The 25,290-nt window shown below is 39.3% G+C and overlaps 1 protein-coding gene across 3 annotated transcripts in view; it reads right to left on the bottom strand.

Annotated features, from left to right (window-relative positions):
* Positions 1-25,290, bottom strand: part of IL15 (interleukin 15) — a 105,304-nt gene that overhangs the window by 33,706 nt on the left and 46,308 nt on the right. For 2 of the 3 annotated variants that reach the window (XM_073549776.1, XM_073549775.1), the window contains exons 2-3: positions 19,233-19,375; positions 14,324-14,399 (exon numbers count right to left, since the gene is read on the bottom strand). In XM_073549776.1, the coding sequence (XP_073405877.1) occupies positions 14,324-14,399; positions 19,233-19,273 (117 nt within the window). In that variant the 5' untranslated portion in view covers positions 19,274-19,375. Of the gene's footprint in view, positions 1-5,675; positions 5,712-14,323; positions 14,400-19,232; positions 19,376-25,290 lie in introns of all 3 variants that reach the window. The other variant, XM_073549774.1, reaches the window with a different exon arrangement.

Here is a 25,290-nt window from a genome sequence, read left to right as displayed (position 1 = left end):
ACATTTAGTACAAATAATTAAGTACACCACATTAGATGTAATGCAGCTGAAAGTATCTGGGATCTTGTAGTCCTGATGTGAATTGGGGATCTTTATCGTGTCCGTGGTCATTATAAATGGACAGGTTTTACATTTTTTCTGGTTGCAAGGAAAGATTCCTGCAGCTGTTCCTTCCAGACCCCCCACTACTGTGCTTTAGGCAGCCCCCAAATCTAAGAAGCATCATTGTCACAAGCTCCCTGTCCTCTCCAACAGCTGCAGGAACCTTTCCTTGCAACCAGAAAAAATGTAAAACCTGTCCATTTATAATGACCACGGACAAGATAAAGATCCCCAACTCACATCAGGACTACAAGATCCCAGACACTTTCAGATGCATTACATCTAATGTTGTGTACTTAATTATTTGTACTAAATGTCCAACTGGGGGTCTGTATGTGGGGGAGACAGGGCAAAAGCTTAGAACAAGGATGAATGCTCATCGTCACACAATAAGAGAAAAAAGAATGGATCTACATGTGACAAAACATTTTTGCATGCCTGATCACAACACCACCATGGATATGAAATTACTGGTATTGAAAAGTAACTTCACATCTCAGAGAGACAGGAGGTCTGGGAGTATAAATTTATGATGACCTTTGACACTCTCAGTGCTGGAATGAATGTGTCGAATGGATTTATGTCTTTTTACATCAATTAAGGAATTTGCTCCAAAGACCTTGTGGGGGCATCACAACACATTAGGAGACCCCAATCAGAGGACAATAAAACATCCAGACTCCTTATCTATGAACTAGTCCAATATTTATATGTTTCTCCCTATCCCATAATGATAATTCTGCTTCACGTCACTTGTCTTATCTATTGCATTTTTTCTGTGCTGTCTTGTGCATATACCGTATATGTGATTCTTCAGATGTTGTATTAGTCAATGCCTGATGAAGAGACCTGAGTAGTCTTGAAAGCTTGCAATGTGTTACCATCTTTTCAGTTAGCCATTTAAAGGTATCAACCACTGAGGACTCTCAATTCTGAATATTTTTCTATCTACTGGCTAACACGGGACAAAGATATACATCTTTTCTGGTATTGAAAAGTAACTTCACATCTCAGAGAGACAGGAGGGTCTGGGAGTATAAATTTATGACGACCTTTGACACTCAGTGCTCGAATGAATGTGTCGCATGGATTTATGTCTTTTTACATCAATTAAGGAATTTGCTCCTAAGACCTTGTGGGGGCATCACAACACATTAGGAGACCCCAATCAGAGGACAATAAAACATCCAGACTCCTTATCTATGAAGTGGTCCAATATTTATGTTTCCCCCTATCCGATAATGATAATTCTGCTTCACATCACTTGTCTTATCTATTGCATTTTTTCTGTGCTGTGTTGCGCATATATATGTGATTCTTCAGATGTTGTACTAGTCAATGCCTGATGAAGAGACCTGAGTTGTCTCGAAAGCTTGCAATGTGTTACCATCTTTTCCGTTAGCCATTAAAAGGTATCAACCATTGAGGACTCTCAATTATGAATATTTTTCTAATTTTTTATAGTAATTTAAACAAGTATAGATATATTAATATAAGGTCCCTATTTATTCAAAGATGTTACTATTTTACTAAATTAAATTTGTTATGATGAATTATTCCCTATATATGGAGCAGTCCAAGTTGGAGTCAGAATGTAGAAAAATAGTAGAATTCGGAGTCTGAACCTTGGCTTACCATCTCAACAGTCTTACCTATAATACAGACATTGATGACATATCCTACCAACACATTATTAAAGTCTTGGGTGAGAAACCCCTTTTACAAAAGTGTTGTCCAAGATTAAATTTTTATTTAGTCATTTTATTTTTGAAGAATATGAGGGCAATAAGATCTTCATAAAAAAGAGGGAATTTATTTTTGTGATGCCCAAATAACAACACTTTTGAATGGTAGCTGTGCTTAAAGGGGTTGTCCACTACTAGGACAACCCCTTCTTGCTCTAAATGTTTGGCACTGACTCAGTAGTGTCAGCATTCATGTTCCAAGGGCTCTCGTGTGGTTATGACACGTGAGCCAGGAGCCCAATTAGCACTTGCGTCACTGTCTTCGCCTTTGGACAAATCGAACATCAAGAGGAAGTAAGAGAGCTGCTGCAGCACTGACATCCTCTTGATGTTTGATTTGTCCAAAGGCGAAGACAGTGTTGCCAGCGCTGACTGGGCGCCGGGCTCACGTCATAACTAACCACACGAGAGCCCTTGGAACATAGGTGCCGACTCCATTGGAATGGCTGCCCTGGCATGGGAGGAGAGTATGTTTTTTTATTTTATTGAGGTCAAGTGTGGGGTATGAGAAGGGGTTGTCCAAGTTGTGGACAACTTGTTCAAGTTAACAAATGCCCCCGATCTCATAATCTTTGCAATGTACAGTGCCTTGAAAAGTATTCATACCCCGTCAACTTTTCCACATTTTGTCAAGTTACACCTACAAACTTAAATGAATTTTATTAGTATTTTATGTGAAATAACAGCACAACATAACAAGTATGTGTGCAATGTAAAGGAAATGATACATGGTTTTCTATGTATTTTAAAAATATAAATCTGAAATTTGTGACATGCATTTGTATTCAACCCCCCCCAAGACAATATTTTGTAGGACCACCATTCATTGCTGCACGACTTTTGGAGTATCGACCAGCTTTGCACATCTAGAGACTGAAATTTTTGCCCATTCTTCTTTGCAAACTAGCTCTAGCTCAGTGAGATTGCATATAGAGTGTCTGTGAAAGGCAATTTTCAATTCTTGCCACAGATTCTCAATGAGATTTAGGTCTGACCTTTGATTGGGGAATTCAAAACACATGACTATGCTTTTATCTAAACCAGTGGTTCCCAAACTCAAGTCCTCGCGGACCCCAACAGGTCATGTTTTCAGGATTTCCATAGTGTTACACATGTAAGAGAATTCCTGATGCCTTGATGATACTTCCATCACCTGTGAAATACTAAGGAAGTCCTGAAAACATGACCTGTTGGGGTCCGCGAGGACTGGAGTATGGGAACCACTGTTCTAAACAATCTATTGTATCCCTGGCAGTATGTTTAGAGTCATTGTCCTGCTGGAAGGTGAACCTACGCTCCATTCTCAAGTCTGTTGCAGCCTCTAACAGATTTTCTTCCAATATTTTGGCCAGTAATTAGCTCCATACATCTTCCCATAAAATCTGACCAGCTTCCCTGTCCGTGCTGCAGAAAAGCATCCCCACAGCATGATGCTGTCACCAGGGCTGTGGAGTCGGAGTCGGTGCTCATTTTGGTGGAGTCGGAGTCGGTATAAAATGGACCGACTCCAACTCCTAAAATATATAATAAATTGGGTACAGTAGTTCAATGCAGAATGTGCTGAATATTTTTTCATAGGAATTTGGGAAAGTTATGAAATGTCCTATAAATGACTGTTCTATTCTTGATCTAAGGCTACATTCACACAAGAACAGGTTTTTGCTATTGTAAAGGACAATGCTTCAAACATGATAAGTACAATAAAACTGATGAATGAGAGTAATGAAGAACAGCTAGAAGAAAATTTAGGATTCAGTATGTTTGAGATGGAAGGCCACAGTGCTATTCATGTAACTGAGGAACAACCAGATATTACAACAGAAGAACAGCAAAATTATACTTTAGAAATAGATGATCTTGTTGAAGGTGCTTCAAAACACTTTCATATTCATCACATGCGCTGTGTTGTACACACGCTGCAGCTGGCAATAAGAGATAGTTTGCAAGAGGGACCTGCTGGAAATCTGATTGGAAAAGTCAGGAAATTGGTTATTGCCACCAGAACCCCTAAAATTGATTCCATCTTGAAGAGACGTGCTGGGAAAGGGGCAATTGTCCATCAAGCCACTCGGTGGGGCAGCACCCATTTAATGATTGAGCGATTGCTTGAACTAAAATCGTTTCTTATAGATATGGTGAACCATCAGGTAACCCTAAATGAAGGTCAATGGACACAGGTGGCTGAATTGAAGGAATTGCTTAATCACCCATTTACCGTGACTAAAAAATTACAAGCTGAGGATTTTACTCCTGGCATTTTCATAAGGGAGTGGAAGAACTTGCTATTTTGCCTGTCCCAAAGAGGAGGTTTAATCGCAGATGGCATATCTGCTTCAATGAAACAGAGAGACACAGCTATTGGAAAATAAAAATTTTCTGGCAGCTGTTTATGTGGACCAAAGTCATCGTATACTGCTTGATGATCAACAGCTTACTAAAGGAAAAGAAGCTCTGACTGAGGTAGCAGTTAGGATGAGTGGCTTACAGGAGAACTGCCATCGGCAAGAGAACTTGGGTCCTGACAGTGCTACTGCTGCCATATCTTTATCCTCATCAGATGAGTTGTTTGACTTTGACAAGTATTTGGATGACATGGAGCAGGCAAAGCGTTGTCGCAAGGAAAAAGATTTCACTCTGTCTCCTATAGCAAGCAGATTGACCACATTTCAGCAAAATGTTTCACTTGCTCTCAAAGAAATAGAAAAATTCAACCGATCATCAAAACTGACTGTGCATGAGGCAATTAATTTATACCCGGAAATTGTTAGAGATGTTGCCCATGTGGTTACGGCTTTGCCTCCAACCCAAGTTAGTGTAGAGAAGTTGTTCTCTAGCCTTAAAATTATTAGGTCAGATTTGAGGTCATCTATGAAGGAGGATCTGATGGAGGCAATTCTATTTCTTAGAACAAATTCATAGACTGCACAAATGTTATTTAGTATGTTTTTGTTGAAAACTGTTTCTTGCCACTTACATAGTTTATTACATAGTGTTATATATTGTATTACATATTTACAATTTATTACAGTTTGTGTTCTAAAGTTGTATTCCAATAAATATATATTAGGTTCTATCTAAATATCTTGATTATTGTATCATAAAAATGATTAAATGTCTGATGTTCACATTGTACTACAATAAATTTTTCACTTAAATATAAGCAATATATGTGGGAGTCGGAGTCGGTGTAAGGGAAATTGAGGAGTCAGAGTCGCAGGTTTGGCTTACCAACTCCACAGCCCTGGCTGTCACCAACATGTTTGATTGTAAAGATAGTGTTTTCAGGGTGATACGCAATGTTAATTTTCCTTCACAAATTGCGTTTTGGCCCAAAAAGTTCCATGTTAGTCTCATCTGACCAGAGAACCCTTTTCCACATGCTAGATGCACCCCTTACATGGGCTTTCTGTAAACAGCAAACGTGATTTCTTAGGGCTTAATTTCAGCCTTTCATCCTACCACTCTTCCACAAAGACCAGATTTGTGGAGTATAAAACTTAGTGTTCACTCACACTGACATATAACACGGCCGAGTTGTTTTTTTATTTTATAGCACTTGGCCAAATGTTATACTATGTGGCAGTGCAGATCTGCGATTATTTTCTCATGCCAATTCGGTAACAGTGACGTCAGCGCTGATTGGGCGCTGGCATGGGAAGTGAGAAGGGCTTGTCCTAGTAGTGGACAACCCCTTTAAAGAAAGCTCTGGCTTTCACAGGTTTCCCAAGTGCAAACTTAAAGGTGGATTACTATTTCAAACAGGGTCTGTGTCCTATACTTTTATGATTTTATAAAATTGTATAAGTAGTCTGAAACAGATTTACTCACATAGTTATCTTTCCAATACTTACTGCTTTTAAAAATCTAAAAAAAAAAATCAAAAAAGGAAATATATGTAAGTTTAGTAGTTTTAGACATGTTTTATGTAACATATACAGTATACAAAATATGCTGATGTGATGCGCAAATCAGGTTAAATACTGTTTGTGTGATCAATAACTTCTGATATAACTTGACAACAGAAATATAGGTAAAAATTGCTCTAATATTCCTGTCCTACATGCATACAGTAAATGTTGTAGGCAGTAAGAGCTTTTGTTTTTACAATGTGTGTACAATCATTTGGCAACTTGTATTTTTGATGAATAATTTCATCAATCAAAAAGGTTAATAAACCTAAAACCTGATTATTTAAGAAAGTAAAAGTGAGGATTTGTCCTTCTTGGAATATATACAGTGGGTGGAAAAAGTATTTAGTCAGCCACCAATTGTGCAAATTCTCCCACTTAAAAAGATGAGAGAGGCCTTTCATTGACATCATAGGTAGACCACAACAATGAGAGTCAAAATGAGAAAACAAATCCAGAAAATCTCCTTGTCTGATTTGGCAAGATTTACTTTTTAAATTATGGTGGAAAATAAGTATTTGGTCATTAACAAACGTTCATCTCAATATTTTGTTATGTATCCTTTGTTGGCAATGACAGAGGTCAAACGTTTTCTGTAAGTCTTCACAAGGTTGGCACACACTGTTGGTGGTATGTTGGCCCATTCCTCAATGCATATCTCCTCTAGAGCAGTGATGTTTGGGCCTGTCACTGGGCAACACAGACTTTCAAATCCCTCCAAAGGTTTTCTATGGAGTTGAGATCTGGAGACTGGCTATGCCACTCCAGGACCTTCATATGCTTATTACGAAGGCACTCCTACGTTGCCCTGGTTGGTGTACTTTGGATCATTATCATGCTGAAAGACCCATCCACATTTCATCTTCAATGCCCTTGCAGATGGAAGGAGGTTTGCACTCAAAATGTCACGATACATGGCCCCATTCATCTTTCATGTACACGAATCAGTCGTCATGGTCCCTTTGCAGAGAAACAGCCCCAAAGCATGATGTTGCCACCCCTGTGCTTCATAGTAGGTATGGTGTTCTTTGGATGCAACTCAGCATTCTGTCTCCTCCAAACACGACGAGTTTTGTTTCTACCAAACAGCTCTACTTTGGTTTCATCAGACCACAGACCATATGACATTCTCCCAATACTCTTCTGGATAATCCAAATGCTCTTTAGCAAACTTCAGACAGGCCCGGGCATGTACTGCCTTAAGCAGGGGAACACGTCTGGCACTGCAGGAGTTGAGTCCATGGCGGCTTAGGCCTGTTTCACACTTCCGTTTTTGTGTCCGCCAAACGGATCCGTTTCCGTTTTTTTGACGGAAACTGATGCAAACGGATCGGTTTTTTTGACGGATCCGCGGTAACCACTAATGGAAGTCTATGGGACAAAAAAAACGGATCCTGCAAAAAAATGGCGGATCCGTTTTTTTACGGAAACCAACGGATTTTGACGGATTTGAAAAAACGGAAGTGTGAAACAGGCCTTACTGATGGTAGCCTTTGTTATGGTTGTCCCAGCTCTATGCATGTCATTCACTAGGTACCCTTTGTCATTTGACAAAGTCTCTCATACAATCCTTATTGAAAAAATGACTAAGTATGGAATGGACAAGGCAACTGTTAGGTGGATTCATAACTGGCTTAGTGATCGGACCCAAAGAGTGGTCGTAAATGGCTGCACATCCAGTTGGAAGAATGTCTCAAGTGGGGTACCACAGGGCTCTGTCCTGGGCCCTGTATTGTTCAACATCTTTATCAACGATTTAGATGAAGGAATTGAGGGTAAACTGATTAAATTTGCTGATGACACAAAGCTAGGAGGGATAGCTAATACTAGAGAAGAGAGAGAGAGGATTCAAAAAGATTTAAATAAACTGGAGAAGTGGGCAGCAACTAACAGAATGGTTTTTAACAGGGAGAAATGCAAAGTACTACATCTGGGCAATAAAAATGAAAAAAGCATATATAGAATGGGAGGAATAGGGCTAAGTGACAGCACATGTGAAAAAGACTTGGGTATACTAATAGATCACAGACTGAATATGAGTCAACAGTGTGATGCAGCAGCAAAAAAGGCAAATGCAATTCTAGGATGTATTAACAGAAGCATACAGTCTAGATCACGTGAAGTAATAATTTCCCTCTACTCCTCTTTGGTCAGACCTCATCTAGAATATTGTGTCCAATTTTGGGCACCACATTTTAAAAAAGACATCAACAAACTGGAGCAAGTTCAGAAAAGAGCGACCAGAATGGTGACCGGTCTGCAAACCCTGTCTTATGAGGAAAGGTTGCAGGATTTGGGAATGTTTAGTTTGCAAAAGAGAAGACTGAGAGGAGACTTAATAGCTGTCTACAAATATCTAAAGGGCTGTCACATTGTAGAAGGATCAACTTTATTCTCATTTGCACAAGGAAAGACTAGAAGCAATGGGATGAAGCTGAATGGGAGGAGACACAGATTAGATATTAGAAAAAACTTTTTGACAGTTAGAGTGATCAATGAGTGGAACAGGCTGCCACGAGAAGTGGTGAGTTCTCCTTCAATGGAAGTCTTCAAACAGAGGCTGGACAGACATCTAACTGGGATGATTTAGCGAATCCTGCTTTGAGCAGGGGGTTGGACCAGATGGCCCAGGAGGTCCCTTCCAACTCTACGATTCTATGATTCTATGATTCTACCCCCGTGTGGTTCTGGGATTTTTGCTCACCATTCTTGTGATCATTTTGACCCCACGGGGTGACATCTTGCGTGGAGCCCAAGATCGAGGGAGATTATCAGTGGTCTTATATGTCTTTCATTTTTTTATTATTGCTTCCACAGTTGATTTCATCACACCAAGCTGCTTGCCTATTGCAGATTCAGTCTTCCCAGCCTGGTGTAGGGCTATAATTTTGTTTCTGATGTCCTTTGACACCTCTTTGATCTTCACCATAGTGGAGTTTGAAGTGTGTCTGTTTGAGGTTGTGAACAGGTGTCTTTTATACTGATAACAAGTTTAAACAGGTCCATTACTATGGGTAATGAGTGGAGGACAGAGGAGCCTCTTAAAGAAGAAGTTACAGGTCTGTGAGAGTGAGAAATAATGCATGTTTTACGTGACCAAATACTTATTTTCCACCATAATTTGAAAAATAAATCTTGCCAAATCAGACAAGGTGATTTTCTGGATTTATTTTCTCATTTTGACTCTCATAGTTGTGGTCTACCTATGATGTCAATTACAGGCCTCACTCATCTTTTTAAGTGGGAGAACTTGCACAATTGGTGGCTGACTAAATACATTTTTTCCCTAATGTATGTATGCATAACTATTGGGAAATTACTGCAACTATATGAAAAATGTAAATTTTTCAACTCAATTATTTTCATCTGTTAAAGTGAGAATAACTAAACAACTAAAAACAAATATCAGTGTGGTACCAATATAATCAGTCTTCTTTTCAATAACAGTCAAAGCCTTTCTTCCCTGGAGCATGTCAGTTTCTTAATCTGTTGACGATCAACTTTTTGGGTAGCACCCACCACAGCCTCCATGACAAAGTTCAGACTGGTGTCGTGCTTTCCTTCACCGTAAATTTTCAATTTAAGAAGGGTCCACAAGTTCTCAATAGGGTTTAGAGCAGGTGAGGTCAAGAGGCCATGTCATTACTCTTTGATCCTTAAGGCCTTTACTGGCAGCCAGCATAATACTTTTTTGCATGCGATTGAGCATAAAAATCATAATTTTCCAGTCCTCAGTCTTGACCCTTCAACTTTTGTATCTTGTCCAGTGGTGCTCTGGCTTCAGCCTCCCTTGTCTTGGCCATGTCTCTGAGCACTGAACACTTTGTGCTTCTGGGCCTCCAGGGAGGCTGCTGCAGTTCTGGAATATGACAGCACTGGAGGGTAATGGCTTCCTGGTCACTTCACATTTGATTCTTCTTAAATCTTTGGCAGTCAATGAGGATATTTTTTCTCAGCACATTTTTTAGCGGCCCATTTGATTATATGTAACAAATTTTTTGATGGTTCTGTATCAAACGAAGTACGTGAAAAAACTGAAACCAGGTCATGTGAGTGCGGTTCTATGCGTGCAGGAGAAAGGAAAACTGTTTGAAAACACGTATACAACCGAACAAAAAGAAAAGAGATTCCAGCTCCTAAAATTCCTTAGATAAACACCTAGCCTGTTTATATGCAGGGCTAGCCAGCAGCATCTAATCAAAGCCTGCAGAGCTAGTATTTAACCCCAGCCTATATGGCATTGCTGCAACAGCTTGGAGTTGGGAAATATGCATAAAAATGATGATATTGTCAAAATACTCACTTTCCTGATAATTGGATTTTACCACTACACTCTGCACAAAGATGTGAGAGTATATACTGCTGCAGCGAACTGGAGTAGCGAGTACTATATGGTAAAAGATTGTACAAAGGTACATGTAGATCTGAAAATAAAACTATGCCTGTGTCCTCCTCCAAGGTGTTCGCATGACCACTGCACGTACAGTACAGACCAAAAGTTTGGACACACCTTCTCATTCAAAGAGTTTTCTTTATTTTCATGACTATGAAAATTGTAGATTCACTCTGAAGGCATCAAAACTATGAATTAACACATGTGGAATTATATAATTAACAAAAAAGTGTGAAACAACTGAAAATATGTCTTATATTCTAGGTTCTTCATTGTAGCCACCTTTTGCTTTGATTACTGCTTTGCACACTCTTGGCATTCTCTTGATGAGCTTCAAGAGGTAGTCACCGGAAAAGGTTTTCACTTCACAGGTGTGCCCTGTCAGGTTTAATAAGTGGGATTTCTTGCCTTATAAATGGGGTTGGGACCATCAGTTGTGTTGTGCAGAAGTCTGGTGGATACACAGCTGATAGTCCTACTGAATAGACTGTTAGAATTTGTATTATGGCAAGAAAAAAGCAGCTAAGTAAAGAAAAACGAGTGGCCATCAGTACTTTAAGAAATGAAGGTCAGTCAGTCCGAAAAATTGGGAAAACTTTAAAGTGTCCCCAAGTGCAGTGGCAAAAACCATCAAGCGCTACAAAGAAACTGGCTCACATGAGGACCGCCCCAGGAAAGGAAGACCAAGAGTTACCTCTGCTGCGGAGGATAAGTTCATCCGAGTCACCAGTCAATACCACAAGCAGCAGACACATTTCTACAACAACTGTTAAGAGGAGACTTTGTGCAGCAGGCCTTCATGGTAAAATAGCTGCTAGAAAACCATTGCTAAGGACAGGCAACAAGCAGAAGAGACTTGTTTGGGCTAAAGAACACAAGGAATGGACATTAGATCAGTGGAAATCTGTGGTTTGGTCTGATGAGTCCAAATTTGGTTCCAACCACCGTGTCTTTGTGCAACGCAGAAAAGGTGAATGGATGGACTCTACATGCCTGCTTCCCACCGTGAAGCATGGAGGAGGCGGTGTGATGGTGTGGGGGTGCTTTGCTGGTGACACTGTTGGGGATTTATTCAAAATTGAAGGCATACTGAACCAGCATGGCTACCACAGCATCTTGCAGTGGCATGATATTCCATCCGGTTTGCGTTTAGTTGGACCATCATTTATTTTTCAAGAGGACAATGACCCCAAACACACCTCCAGGCTGTGTAAGAGCTATTTGACCAAGAAGGAGAGTGATGTGGTGCTACGCCAGATGACCTGGCCTCCACAGTCACCAGACCTGAACCCAATTGAGATGGTTTTGGTTGAGCTGGACCGCAGAGTGAAGGCAAAAGGGCCAACAAGTGCTAAGCATCTCTGGGAACTCCTTCAAGACTGTTGGAAGACCATTTCCGGTGACTACCTCTTGAAGCTCATCAAGAGAATGCCAAGAGTGTGCAAAGCAGTAATCAAAGCAAAAGGTGGCTACTATGAAGAACCTAGAATATAAGACATATTTTCAGTTGTTTCAAACTTTTTTGTTAATTATATAATTCCACATGTGTTAATTCATAGTTTTGATGCCTTCAGAGTGAATCTACAATTTTCATAGTCATGAAAATAAAGAAAACTCTGAATGAGAAGGTGTGTCCAAACTTTTGGTCTGTACTGTATGTCCACCAAAAACAGTTTCACCTTGTGTTGGATGAGCAAGAACATGCTTTCTAAAGGGAATCAGTCACTGAGATCCTGAATCCAACAATGTATCACTTAGTTTACTATCGGCAGCCGTTCTGACACAATAGGAATCTTTAGATTTAGCATGCAGCACAGCGGAGAAAGCTGGCCCTGTTCACATCAGGCTCTATACTTACATTATCTACTGACAGTGAGCTACTTTTCACAAGATGGGGCAGAGTCGAACCAGCAAGTGCGTGCCCGCTAGTCATAGCAAGGATAATGTCCAAGTAATAAAATCTTCATTGTTAGCAAACATTTCCACCTCTAAATAGAAAACCTCTGTGACAATTAAAATGTGATAATCTAGGATTATGCACACAAGCTTCACCGAAACAGTGATCAATGGCATGGAGTGGTTGCTGTGGCTATGGCACTCAGAGTGTGGTGACACAAAAACAAATTTAATTTTCTTTTTTCAAAGCAGAAGTTTAACTGTGCAAAAGTAGTAAAACATAAGGGCGAATACATCAAAGTGTTTATGCCAGAAAATACTGTGACCTGTTGAAAATTTTTGTGCAATGCGGAGTTATGTACAAAAGTTGCAACTTTTGGGATTTTCATGCCAGTTTCAAGTAGAACTACCAAAAGGAGAGGAACCAGGAGCGAGTCAGGGTGTTTCTACATCTGCCCCTCATATTCATGTAAAGTAGCAGCTTCTCTTATGCCAGAAATCTTACTCCAAGCCTTAACTGGAGTAACATTTCTGGTAAGGTGCACACTACTGATAAAACGTGGGGAATTCATTAAGTGACGTGCAACTCTTAATAATTATCTTATTCCTACGTACATGCCCCTCAGTCAGAATCAATCCTTATCTTCCCTGGTCAATTTGTGGTCATGTATTAGACTTCTCCACAAACAATAAAGGAGGGCACTGTGCCTCCCATTTTTTATTCTACGCCTCTTCCATGGCATTAAAGGGGTTGTCCGGGCTTTTCACATAATCTCAGTACATATCTGGGGGGGGGGGTTGTTATGGCATTGAAATGAGAACTAGTCGTAACCTCCTACTCTACTCCAAACATGCCCTCTATAGCAACAACCCCACCCTCCATAGCTACAGGCCCTCCCCGTCCACATGAAGAATCGTCCTTTATTCTGGGACAGGCTGCTCCCATCAGTATTTGTGTCATTAGAGACACATAGACTGCACCAAATCTGCTGCTGTGTGAAGACATCAGTGACACAGAGCTGTCTCATTCACACAGCAGAGGCTTTGTCACACAACAGATTACATCAGTGACTGCCATCCCCTGTGCAGATTAGAAGCTGCAGACCCCCATCACTGGCCATCACACAATCTGTTCTCACTGCTGCAAGCAGCCTGGGCCAGGGACAGTGAGGGAAGGAATCACTGATAATGAGTTATGTATTGTAATCATGGAGTGGCCCAGAACACAGGACGATTTTCCCTCCTCATCACTAATTTCACTTTCCATAGATCACTGTTCAGTGTGTGTCTGGGTGAGGAGCAGCTCTCTGCAGTGAGGCTGCTGGAGGGGAAGAATTTGTTACTGTGTGATGTGGGCTGCTTCATGTGGACGGGGAGGGCCTGTAGCTATGGAGGGTGGGGTTGTTGCTATAGAGGGCATGTTTGGAGTAGAGTAGGAGGTTACGACTAGTCCTCATTTCAATGCCATAACACCCCCCCCCCTTGGACGTTCTGTTCAGAATATCTAGAAAACCGTGCAAACTAGTGACAGAAAGTAAACTGCTAATTGTCATAATTCTGCAGCACAGATATGTACTGAGATTATGTGAAAAGCCCGGACAACCCCTTTAAGCCTGTTCCACTGAGGTAATACAATTACATCACTTGAGTTCCCAAGAGACTAGAAGGCGCTCTCATGTGAGCTAACCTTGTTTGATACCATTTTGGTTATCTTTTCTCTTTGCTGGGCTATATTATACATATATTGATTGTATTTCTTGTGGGTGAGAGTATTAGAGGTTCTTCCATTTATTGTTGGGTTGCTACTTACTATATGGTTGCACTTTAGCAGGCTGAATTTTTGGTATGTATCCCCATATTTGGTGCTGAATTGTTTACTCTATCGGTATATTTATTTGGCTTGTTTATTTAGGTAGAGGGGGAGCATCAAGACTTAGCCCCATTACGGGCAATCAAGTTGTTGGTATTTTTAATGTTCATGTTTCTGGTTTATTGTATATTAATAAAGCATTACTAATTTATGGTCATCCCTGTATTTGTGCATGTTTCCTTTCTTTCTTTTGCACATGTGTCAGATTGCCTGAGTACTCAGTGGGTATGGTGGAGGGTTATCCAATATTTGTTTCTCAATTATATCATTTTCAGTTATACAGTGCCATGCTGACATCTGACATCTAAAGAAAGGATATTATCAGCAATCTGTGCAGCATTAGCAACAAACACATAAATCTAAGTAAATAAAAACAATGTTGAAGTGAATGTAACTAAATGATACTTGCTTCTTTAAGGGCTTTCAGTTCCTTTAATATAAGTTTCCCAGATTGAATTTCAGTAAGATCATAATTACTTGCAAAGCTGAAAGTGGAAACAAAGAGAAAATATAAATGTTAACTTTTTTAAATGCTCTCGTGCTACATTTCTATAATCTACTTTTAAATTTTAATTATTAAAGATATTTTTAAAGTGAATCTGGCAATACACTTTCCCTTTATAAATTATATCCACCATCTTTTTTAGCATGAATCAAATTGCATTCAGGTTTTATCTGAGAAACGCTGTGGGATTTTAAAGAAAATATAGTGTGAAGATATGACGGGAGACCATAGTCCAAAGTCAGAGACCAGTTCCCTCCCTTGGGAGAACATGGGGAAAGACAGGTCAATCACAGCAAAGTTGGCTAGTGGTGTAGCGGAACTAGTCTGGTTTCCCAGTGCTGCTGCAGGTGATTGATATGTCTGCACATGTACATACGAGGGAGAGACATGTCAATTACCCGGGTGGTGCCGAGAAGAGCCGCATCTTTAAACAACCTCTCTGAAATGCCACAGCGTTTAAGAGAAAAATATACCAGGCTGCAATCATATAACAAGGATTTGATTCATGCTGCCTGTGGTTTGAGCAGCATGAAATAGGTGACAGGTCCCTTTGATACAACTTCTGTAACCCAATACCTAAGAAAATATCTTTTAAAATTATTCTGCTACTTATACGAATCGGCACGGTGTGGTCTGATGGGTGTTTCTAGACCATGCTCGGTAGCTCCAATGTCCCTGCATTTGCCATCCTCCTTGCTTTGATTAATAAGACTGCCGCCTCCAATACCATTCACAAAGGCTGTTCAACTCTCATGCCTGCAAGTAGGTAACAAGACCTGCATAATGGGCTGTAGGAATCACATCAGCAATGTCAATCAAGTCAGGAGGACTGTGTTTGTGGGGGTAGAGGCACTCAACACTGGCCGGATACACCCATTGGACTGTCAGGTGCCAACTAGCATATGACGCTGTACAATTAACAATGCTGTTTTCTCAGGTATGCACCAAAGCTGGGCTCTTATGAAGAGATTATGAGAATGCTGCAAAAAACGACTGGAAGGTGGTGAATATACGGTAATTTATACAGGGAAATCAGGGTGACAGGTTCCCTTTAAGTAATGAGTGGACCATTCTGTAAACATAAATGACCAGTGTCTTTTTGGAAGATGTTCTTCTCTTCTGAGTAAATACCTATAATATACTAGAGTCCACCTTTGTAAAATACATACAATGTGCAATACCAAGAACTTCAGCAAAATGATGATACATTTTAGAGACATGCCAGAGGTTATGATTGGTAAACGTCTTTGCCCTTAGAATGAAATGTGCAAATAACCCCTCTTGCAAATTTTGGTTTTGATTCTAAATTTTTATTCATAAAATTCATAGGACATTTGAAAAAAAAATATATGATGGAATATTCATGATAGTTTTATACCTTTTATACTCTTTTTACCGTATTTGGAGTAATTTTAAACAAAAGGCAGTATTAGAAATGTAAAGGGCCCCCGAGATGGCTTTGTCCATAAAAAGATATTATATCGACAAAGTACATACCGTACATGACCGAGAAACAATAAGGTGGATAGCATTTACTTATTTTTAGCGACCTTAAAAATACATTTCATACAATGTTATGAACAAATGAAGCCCTTTGGCTTGTTAGAAGATGTATTAATGTGGAAATAGATACAGAATACTTTTAAAATAAGAATATTTTTTCTCATGCCCTAAAAAGCACACTACTTTGCTTCTGGAAAAGCAAATCAATCCTTACTGTTATTAAACATGGGATTTTCCCACAGAATTGAACGATAATGAATGTATAAGGTGAAGGAGTGCTCAGTATACAGTATGTATGGTCACCCCACTGACCCCATCAGCCTGTGTAATGATCAGGACACTGATCCAAAACAAAGAAAAGCCTCTCCCTAGAAGTGTCACAGTCTTATGTATGCTGAAGTAAAGAACAAAGACAGACAGGGCATGGAAAGCCATGCACAGATTTCCGGAGGCTGAGAAGGGGGCCGAGGCCGACATGTACACAGACCACTGCGGTAATGTTTACATGAACAGGCGCACGGCTTTTATAGCAACTCACAGTGAGTTTTTTGCATCTTTGCATTCCATCAGCCACAACGTTTTAAATTTGGCATCTTTTTTTATTTAATTCATGATATGTTGCATTTTTGCGCTATGTCAGTTACTGAATATAAAAACATTTGCTTGAATTGAATTCATTTAAATATTTTTTTTCTTGCAAGTCGTTAATTTGTTAGATATTTTATCAATGAAATGTAATTATTGTATTTTACTTTTAACCCCTTAATGACCATCGATACACATAACGGTGACTGTTAAGGGACCTTATTCCGAAATTCCTCCAGCCGAAATTCCTGCGGTTGACAGATGTATGTGACAGGTAACACCCTGTGGTATCGGTCCCAGTTGGTTTTAGAGCCGATCGGGGTCGATTAACTCCTTAAATACAGCTGTAAATCACGACAGCGGTATCTAAGTGGTTAAAATGGGGTTAAAAAACAGGATCGTAATTGCTGATTGTTACCATGGTACCTTGAGATCATCTGATGGGTTCAAGGTACGATGGCGTGTGAGATCCAGCTATAAGCTGGGTCTTACAGGCATAGGTAGTGACTCACTGACAAGTCTCATGGATTGGGGTACACAAGTACTGCAGTATATGAGCCCAGAGATCAAAGTGAAAAATATGCAAGTCCCACAGTGGGCTTAGTGAAAAAGTAAAGTGAAGAAAGTAAAATATATGTGTAAAAAAAAAAAAAAAGCACAAAAATTCCGAAATCCCACTTTCCCACTAATAATGCAACTTTAGTAATAAAGCAAAAAAGACATAATAGGTAGCACCACCATGCGACATGGTTTTTGTTTCCTGAAGAATAAGTGGGCTACACTTTGAAATGCGTGTAAAATTTGTAAAAAAAAAAATTTTTTTACATTATCTCCAGCTTTTGATGTTTCTTCATCACCTGGTAGAAACTGCAGCAGCCATACAACCTGGGATCAGGTCAGCATATATTATTGATACCATTTTTAGTAATTACTATCGGGTAAGACCCTATTTTGCGCTATGGGCAGCATAAATTAGGTGCCAGATTCATCAATTGACATTATGCCCAGAATTTTATCAGAAACTTTTGAAAAGTCATAAAATTTTGGCTCAACACCAGGCTGCGCTAAAATTTTACGGCTTTTGACATTCTTGCTCCATGTTCACCCAGCTTTGACTAAGTGGCTTATGCCTCTTAATAAATCAGGAGTGTCTAACTCCAGCATGCCCTCTCTTCAAGACCGGCGCACATAACGCCGGTCTTGAATCGAGGACAATGTGTTGTCATTGCGACAAATCATACTTTTTTAAAGCTTAATTTCTTAACTGCTGGTACATAACTCATAGTTACATCCTTAGAATTCTGTCAAAATAAAGTTAAAAAGAGTGCAACACTTCCCCGATAGATGGTACCAAGGAGGAAAAAAATCTGACATGTTAAATTTCAAAGCCCAATACTTTAGTTCATGGCATCTCCCATGAACTAGACGCCCCCCCGGCATCTCCTGGGATCCACATGCCACAGCCCCAGTGTCTACTAAATGATGTGTATACAGCGGTCTAAGTCTCCTACATGATGTATATACTGCATACTCCTCCTCCCCCCGCTTGAGTTCCATAAATGAGCAGTGATGAATTTCCCACTGTGAGGAGACCAGCAGTGTAAAATACACCTGTGTTCAGAACTTACTGCTGCAAAATTCTTTTCAAAATTCATCTTAAAGAGTTGACTGCACTCCAGACCGACGCAAATCTGGAAGAGTCGCTGCAAGTAGCAAAATAATTAATTAAGCCATCAAATCAAGCCGTCACATTAGGGAAAAGATAAATAAATGTATAACCAAATATAGGAGGATAAATTTCAAGTCAATAATTTTCTACGCCCCCCGAGTGATGGTATAGGATATCCAAATGGCAGATGGCAGGAAAAAGGTTCCCCACCCATGATCTATATCCTTAAAGCACCAACATATGTGAATTCTCTATAACACAATTTATAAGGTCACTGATTACGGGAAAACTTCATAACACGTTTTTTACCTGGTTGATGAGGGGAACCAAAAACATAATCATGCATACGGGGTCATCTAAGCTAAGATTGGAGCTGATGTTTCCTTGCTCAGACTAACCTTTTCCTACTAGTCAATTCTAGTTATTTCAAATTATGGAACCAAGAGGAGACAAAGGACTACCTAATGAAAAGTGCACACTCCAATATAAAAATATACAAATCAACTTTATTAATACTGACACAGAAAACATGTGAATATAAAAACAATTAAAAAGATATGACGATGAGGTCCCAGACCCGAACGTCAATAAGACATTTTGGAGTGCGATAAGATATAAAAAAATGGCAGTATACAGCAATACATGAGACAATAAAGATGCACCATATGGAGGTATAGTGAGTGTGCAAAAAGCAAACCCAGCTGTAATAAAGGTCTATTAATAGCAAATAAATAAATCAAGCTGATCATAGGTAAGGTGAAAAATGAGAAAATACCAGAAAGACCAATAGCAAAAGGCCGAGGCTGTTACCAAAATAAGAGAGGCATTTTTTTTATTCAAAACATTGAGAGTTGTCTTTCACATTTTCCAGATGCTGTTTACATGCTGTAATCATTGTAATGAGCAGAAAAATTGCTACATGTCAGATGAGTTTTCTGGAAGATGAGGTATATTTTTAGCCCTTCATTTCGCAATTTACATACAACAATTAAGCGGGATCTGGACAGATATGGATCAAATTTCATGACATATAAAAACACCATTACTCACCATTACCTTAAGGTGATGTTAAATATTAACACAATTCGAGAATTCATTTATCGATGAGAATCCAGGAAAAAAGTCGGTTACGATCTATGAAGGTCATCATGGAGTAATTTACACTGTTGGAATGCCTCCGAAACATTCTTACCAAAAGGCTGTTAGAAAAAAGAAAACATTTTCTGTTAATACATAAGTTATATGCACAGTCAGACATTCCTGATTAGAATCACTGCAAGCTTAAACTTTCATTGTAAAAACCAAGAGGTAAAAATATGAAATGTCGACAACATAGGGAAAATAAAAGAACCCATATTTCACTTTGAGTAACTGTGATTCTAGAAGCTTGCTTTAGGAGAATGTTAGGCTATGGTTCACACAATTCGTTTTTTTTGTGTTTCTTATTCAAATTTTAAGCTGCGTTTTACAGTACCAGCAAAGCAAATGAGATTTCAAAAATGTTTATGCAGGCACATCGGCTGACTGATTCGGAAAACTGCTACTTTTTAAAAAACTGTAGCCTGCCACTTCTTTCAGCGTTAATGCTTTTTCATCATAGAACCAAACAGAGAGTGGAATAAAACGCCATAAAAAAGATGAATGTAAATAAAAATTGTATTGCTGAAGACGTTGTCTTGTCTCGCAAAAAACAAGCCACCATACAGCTCCATCAACGGAAAAAAAAAAGTTATAGCTCTCAAAATAAAACAATGGAAAAATAATAATTTTTTCTATAAAAAAGTTTTTATTGTGTAAAGGCGCCAAAACATAAAAAAATATAAATGTGGGATCGCTGTAATCGTACTGAGCTGTAGAATAAAGCAGCCTTATCAGTTTTGCCACACGCGGAAGTCATAAAAAAATACAAAAACAATTCCTGAATTGCTGTTTTTTGTTCATTCTGCCTCCCAAAAATCAGAATAGAAAGCAATCAAAAACTATTCTGTGCTCGAAAATGGTACTGCTAAAAACGTCAACTCGTCCAACATGACTCTGTTGGAAAAATTATAGCTCTCAAAATATGGCAAAAACTAGATTTATATAAAAAAAAACAGTTTTTAGTGTCTAACAGCCAAATATAAAAACCCAATATAAAGCTGGCATCACTGTAATCGCACCGAGCAAAAGAATAAAGTCATCTAATCACTTATACCGCACAAGGAATGACGTAAAAAATATAATAAATTCTTCACCTGCTGTTCAGCTTTTCATTCTGCCTCCCAAAGATCGCAGTAAGGCTCAGCTCACATTTATCCTGCGCTCTGCACTAAGCACTTGCCCTGAGGTTTCCATGTAAATCTATGAAATACATGATTCAGATGGAACCCCCATGGAATATTCCCTATAATGAGGCAGATGGAGGCACTGTGGACTTTGTCTGATCTCTGACGTCCATCTTTTTTAGGCGCGCATAAAAGTACTGTTGGCCACAGTTTTGTGCACTTCTGAAAAGAATTACGCCACTGAACAGAGGCCAAAGTCAAGTGTAACTCTGCTGCCTCATTATAGTGAATTTATCCCCTGGAGGTTTCATCTGAATCATGTCACTCAGAGATTTAAATGGAAACCCCGATGTAAGTGCTCAGCGTAGAGTGCAGGATAAATGTGATCCAAAATGTTATGTAAAATGTTCCCAATAAAAGCTTCAACTCAATCTACAAAAAAAAGTCCCCCTAGGATCTTCATCTGTTAACAGTAATACAGGAGGCTTCCATATGACTTGTAGTACAAAGACTCTGGAAAAACAAAATGGCTCTTGAAACCCAAAAGAAATTCAGCAATTTCTGCGCATCCAAATGCACCCTCGCTTCTGAGCCACACAGTGTACCTAAACCGGATTTAGCATCCACATATTTGGTATTTCTGTAGCGATGAGAGCCTGCCTAATTTACAGGTGCATTGTCTCCAGAAGCACTGGCTGGGCACTACCACATACTGGGCACCACAATGGCAGTTTGCAATTTTCACACAGAAACATCCACTGCTGCTTGTTTCTGGAAAACACCTGTGGAGTCAAAATAGTCGCTACACCTGTAGATAAATTCCCAAATGCATATAATTTTGAAAACAGGGTTGCTTGGGGGGGGGGGGATTCTGGTCTTCTAGCACTTAGGGACTGTGTATATGTAGTCCGCAAACTATTCTAGGAAAAACTGCACTCTAGGAGGCTTCTTCCCTTCTGAGCTTTGTACTGTGCCTAAAAGTAGTTTACTATCACATATGGGGTATCGGCATAATCACAACAAATTTTGGGGTCCATTTTCTCCTGCAAGCCTTGTACAAAAGAAAAAAATTTGGGGCTAAAAAAAATCATTTTTGGTGAAAAATATATATTTTTTTCATTTTCACAGATCAACGTTGCTATGTGTAGCACAAGCAATCATATTATGATTGTAGCTTCTAGTCTCACAGGGAGATTATTGAAGTAAAAAAAAAAAAAATATATATACATACATACACACACATAAACATACACACACACACACACACACACACACACATATTCATTTTTTGTGGGGGAGACCCCACAAAAAGTGGTGGAAAATGAAAGAGCTAAAATCCTGTGTGACTTTAAGATCCGGACGGATAAGCAGGTGTTGGCTAACCAACCAGACACTGTCACAGTAGACAAGGATCAGAAGACAGCAATGATAATAGATGTGGCAGTGCCAAGTGACAGCAACATCAGGAAGCTGGAGGAATACCAGGGCCTCAAAGAGGAACTGGAGAAGATGTGGAAGGTGAAGGCAACAGTGATTCCAGTGGTGATAGGAGCAGTAACCCCTAAGTTGGAAGAATGGCTACAACAGATCCCAGGAGCAAAATCTGAGCTCTCTGTCCAGAAAAGCGCAATAATTGGAACAAAAGGTTCATAAAACCAAGCTTACAACTAAATAAGCAAAATAGCAAGGTCATAGGAAGCCCTTCTATCAGGTCTATTCAATTTCTTCCCCAACAGACTTTCCTCAAATATTACTGTGTCTATGTCAATTAGTGAAGAAACTTGAGAATCACAGTTCACCAACAACCAAAGGCCACACAAGGTTACAAACACATCTGCCAAACGAGTAAAAATTGCTATCCTTAGATTAAATGCTAACTGCCTCTGAAAGCAACATAGGCTTGTCTATGGCTATTGAATGCCTGTAATAAATAGTTCTTGTGCTTAAAGACACAATGTGAAGAGACTGAGGTGGTGTAAGGTCATCATAGTAATAAAATCTTTGAGTGATGACTCAGGTTTTGCCATTGTATGGCGAGTCGTGTGTTCACTAGGTAAGCAGAGGTTTAAACATTTATGATGCAATTATTAATGCCATAGCACCAGCAGTAAATAAAGTAAGGCACAAATTTATTGCATTCGCAGTTTAACCCCTTAACCCCCATGTCATTATCTGTTTTTCTGTTTTCGTTTTTTGCTCCCCTTCTTCCCAGAGCCATAAGTTTTTTATTTTTCAGTCAATGTGGCCATGTGAGGGCTTGTTTTTTGTGGGACAAGTTGTACTTTTGAACGTCACCATTGGTTTAACATATCATGTACTAGAAAATGGGTTAAAATTCCCATATGTTGTGATATTGTAATAAAAAATTAGGGCTATTCCAAACTATGTTTGCTAAATGCTAAAACTGACCTGCCATTATGATTCTCCAGGTCATTACGAGTTCATAACCACCAAACATGTCAAGGTTCTTTTTTATTTAAGTGGTGAAAATAAATCCAAAGTTTGTTAAAAAAAAAAATAGCCGCCATTTTCTGAGACCTGTAGCATCTCCATTTTTCATGATCTGGGGTTGGGTGAGGGATTATTTTTTGCGCATGGAGCGGATACAATTTTGGTGTAGATACAAAGTTTTGATCGCCAGTCATTGCAATTTACTGCAATGTAGCGGTGACAAAAGAAAAACGTAATGCTGGAGTTTTGAATTTTTTCCTGTTATGCTGTTTAGCGATTAGGTTAATTCTTTCTATATATTGATACATTGGGCGATTCTGAAGGCGGTGATACCAAATATGTGTATATTTGAATGTTTTTTATTGCTTATTTTGAATGGGGAAAAAGGAGGTTGATTTGAACTTATTTTTATTTAAAAAAAATTTTTTTCCAAACTTCAATAGTCTCCATTGGAGACTAGAAGCTGTAGGACTTTGATCGCCTCTGCTACACACAGGTGATGATCGGATCGCCTGTGTAGTAGAAATGCTCAATTGCTATAAGTGCCGACTACGGGGCAATGACAACCACAATTGCAATCTGGCAATGACAACCACAGAGGTCTGTTGCAGACCTTTAGTTGTCATGCTAACCCATCGGTGACCCGCAATCATGTAACAGGGTCACTGATGGGCGGAGCAAGTAACGCGCTTCCTATAAGCGCAATTTAAATGCCGCTGTCAGAGATTGACAGCAGTATTTTTATCAATCCGCTCATCTATAGTCTTAATCATCAAAGATACAGTGGGACATTGCCAGAATTGGGTCTACAGTGGGTACGGAAAGTATTCAGACCCCTTTAAATTTTTCACTCTTTGTTACATTGCAGCCATTTGGTACATTCAAAAATGTTCAATTTTTTCTCATTAATTAATTTTTCTCATACACTCTGCACCCCATCTTGACTGAAAAAAAACAGAAATGTAGACATTTTTGCAAATTTATTAAAAAAGAAAAACTGAAATATCACATATTCACTGTATGCACGCTATCCCAGGCATCTGATGGATGTCCCTCACTACCACCACCCCCCTCTGACATCTTTTCCTGCCAGGGTAGAAAGGGTAAATGGGTGAAGCGAGGGCTACGAGTGTCTCATGATTTGTCCCGCTTTCTTATCTGTTAAAGGTGGGGAGTATGCTTACTCTGACTGCAATCTCTCACACAAAAAAATGAAAGATTACTCCTATACTTTTGAACCCTTCTAACTTCCTATCAAAAAAATGTTTCAGAACTGTTGCTGATGTAATATAGACATGTGGGAAAAGTTATTTATTATCTATTTTGTGCAGTATTACTATTTGTCTGCAAGTATAAAAATTAAAGCTTGAAAACTGCAGGCAGTTTGCTCAAATGAGGAGAGGGCCAAAATAACTGTGTACAGGTTCAGAAGTATGAGAGTTAAACTAGGGTCACATGACCGTATTATCTCCCACCCAAGAAAATTGGTCCGATTATACTAATTACACTATGAGTGTGGTGTAATCTGTAGAGAAGATGGAAAAAAAATGTCCTAATCATTCTCCGTTAGTCCAAGAAAATCATCATCAAAGAACGTTGCGATTTTTTAGACAGACTCATTGATTTGAATGGCAGAGTGTGATTCTGATATCGGAGGCAAACAGTGCATGTTAAGGTTTTTCTTTAGACAAACTCGGTCCATAGAAAAAATGGTCATGTCCACAGCCCCATAGAACAACATTGGTCCTAGTGCAATCAAATGTTTTGTCAGATTGCACTCAGACCAAAATAAAGAGGTCTGCATGAGCCCTTAGGGTACGTCTCCACGGGCCGTATTGTCGACGCTTTGGACGAAGACACATCCGGAATCGCCGCACCCTATACATAGGACTGTGTTATTTACCTTGCGGACACGGAGCATCGCCGCAAGGTAAACAGACATACTGCAGTCTAAAAAGACGTGCCGCACGCACGTCCGCCGGATAATTTCATAAAATCCCCTCCACTATGCTCTAACAACTGGACGCTGCGGATTGAACGCTGCGGCTTTATGCAGCATTCAATCTGCAGCTAATCCGGATGTAATCCAGCCCAAGGAAACATACCATTACAGAACTTGCTTGTTTACAGTGATTGCCTAAAAAAAAGTTTGTGCAGCAAAATACAATGTTAAGGGTGCCATCATTTTGTCCAGGCCATTTTCTTTAGTTTGTTTTTTAAATTGTTTTTTTATTATTGAAAATCAGACATTGCTTTTGCATTTTGATTCATTGGATAATATTCAGTAAATGTAAAATTGTAATTATTTTTGTCAGTTTCAAGCTATTTCAGTGACCATTGTGGGGTTTTCTTACTTTAGGATTCTTGGATTTACACACATGGACAAAATTATTGGTACC

The sequence above is a fragment of the Dendrobates tinctorius genome, unplaced genomic scaffold (assembly GCF_039654945.1).
Source record: "Dendrobates tinctorius isolate UK_male_01 unplaced genomic scaffold, ASM3965494v1 ptg000161l, whole genome shotgun sequence".
Classification (NCBI taxonomy): domain Eukaryota; kingdom Metazoa; phylum Chordata; class Amphibia; order Anura; family Dendrobatidae; genus Dendrobates; species Dendrobates tinctorius.
This window is presented reverse-complemented; position numbering and strand designations above follow the sequence as displayed.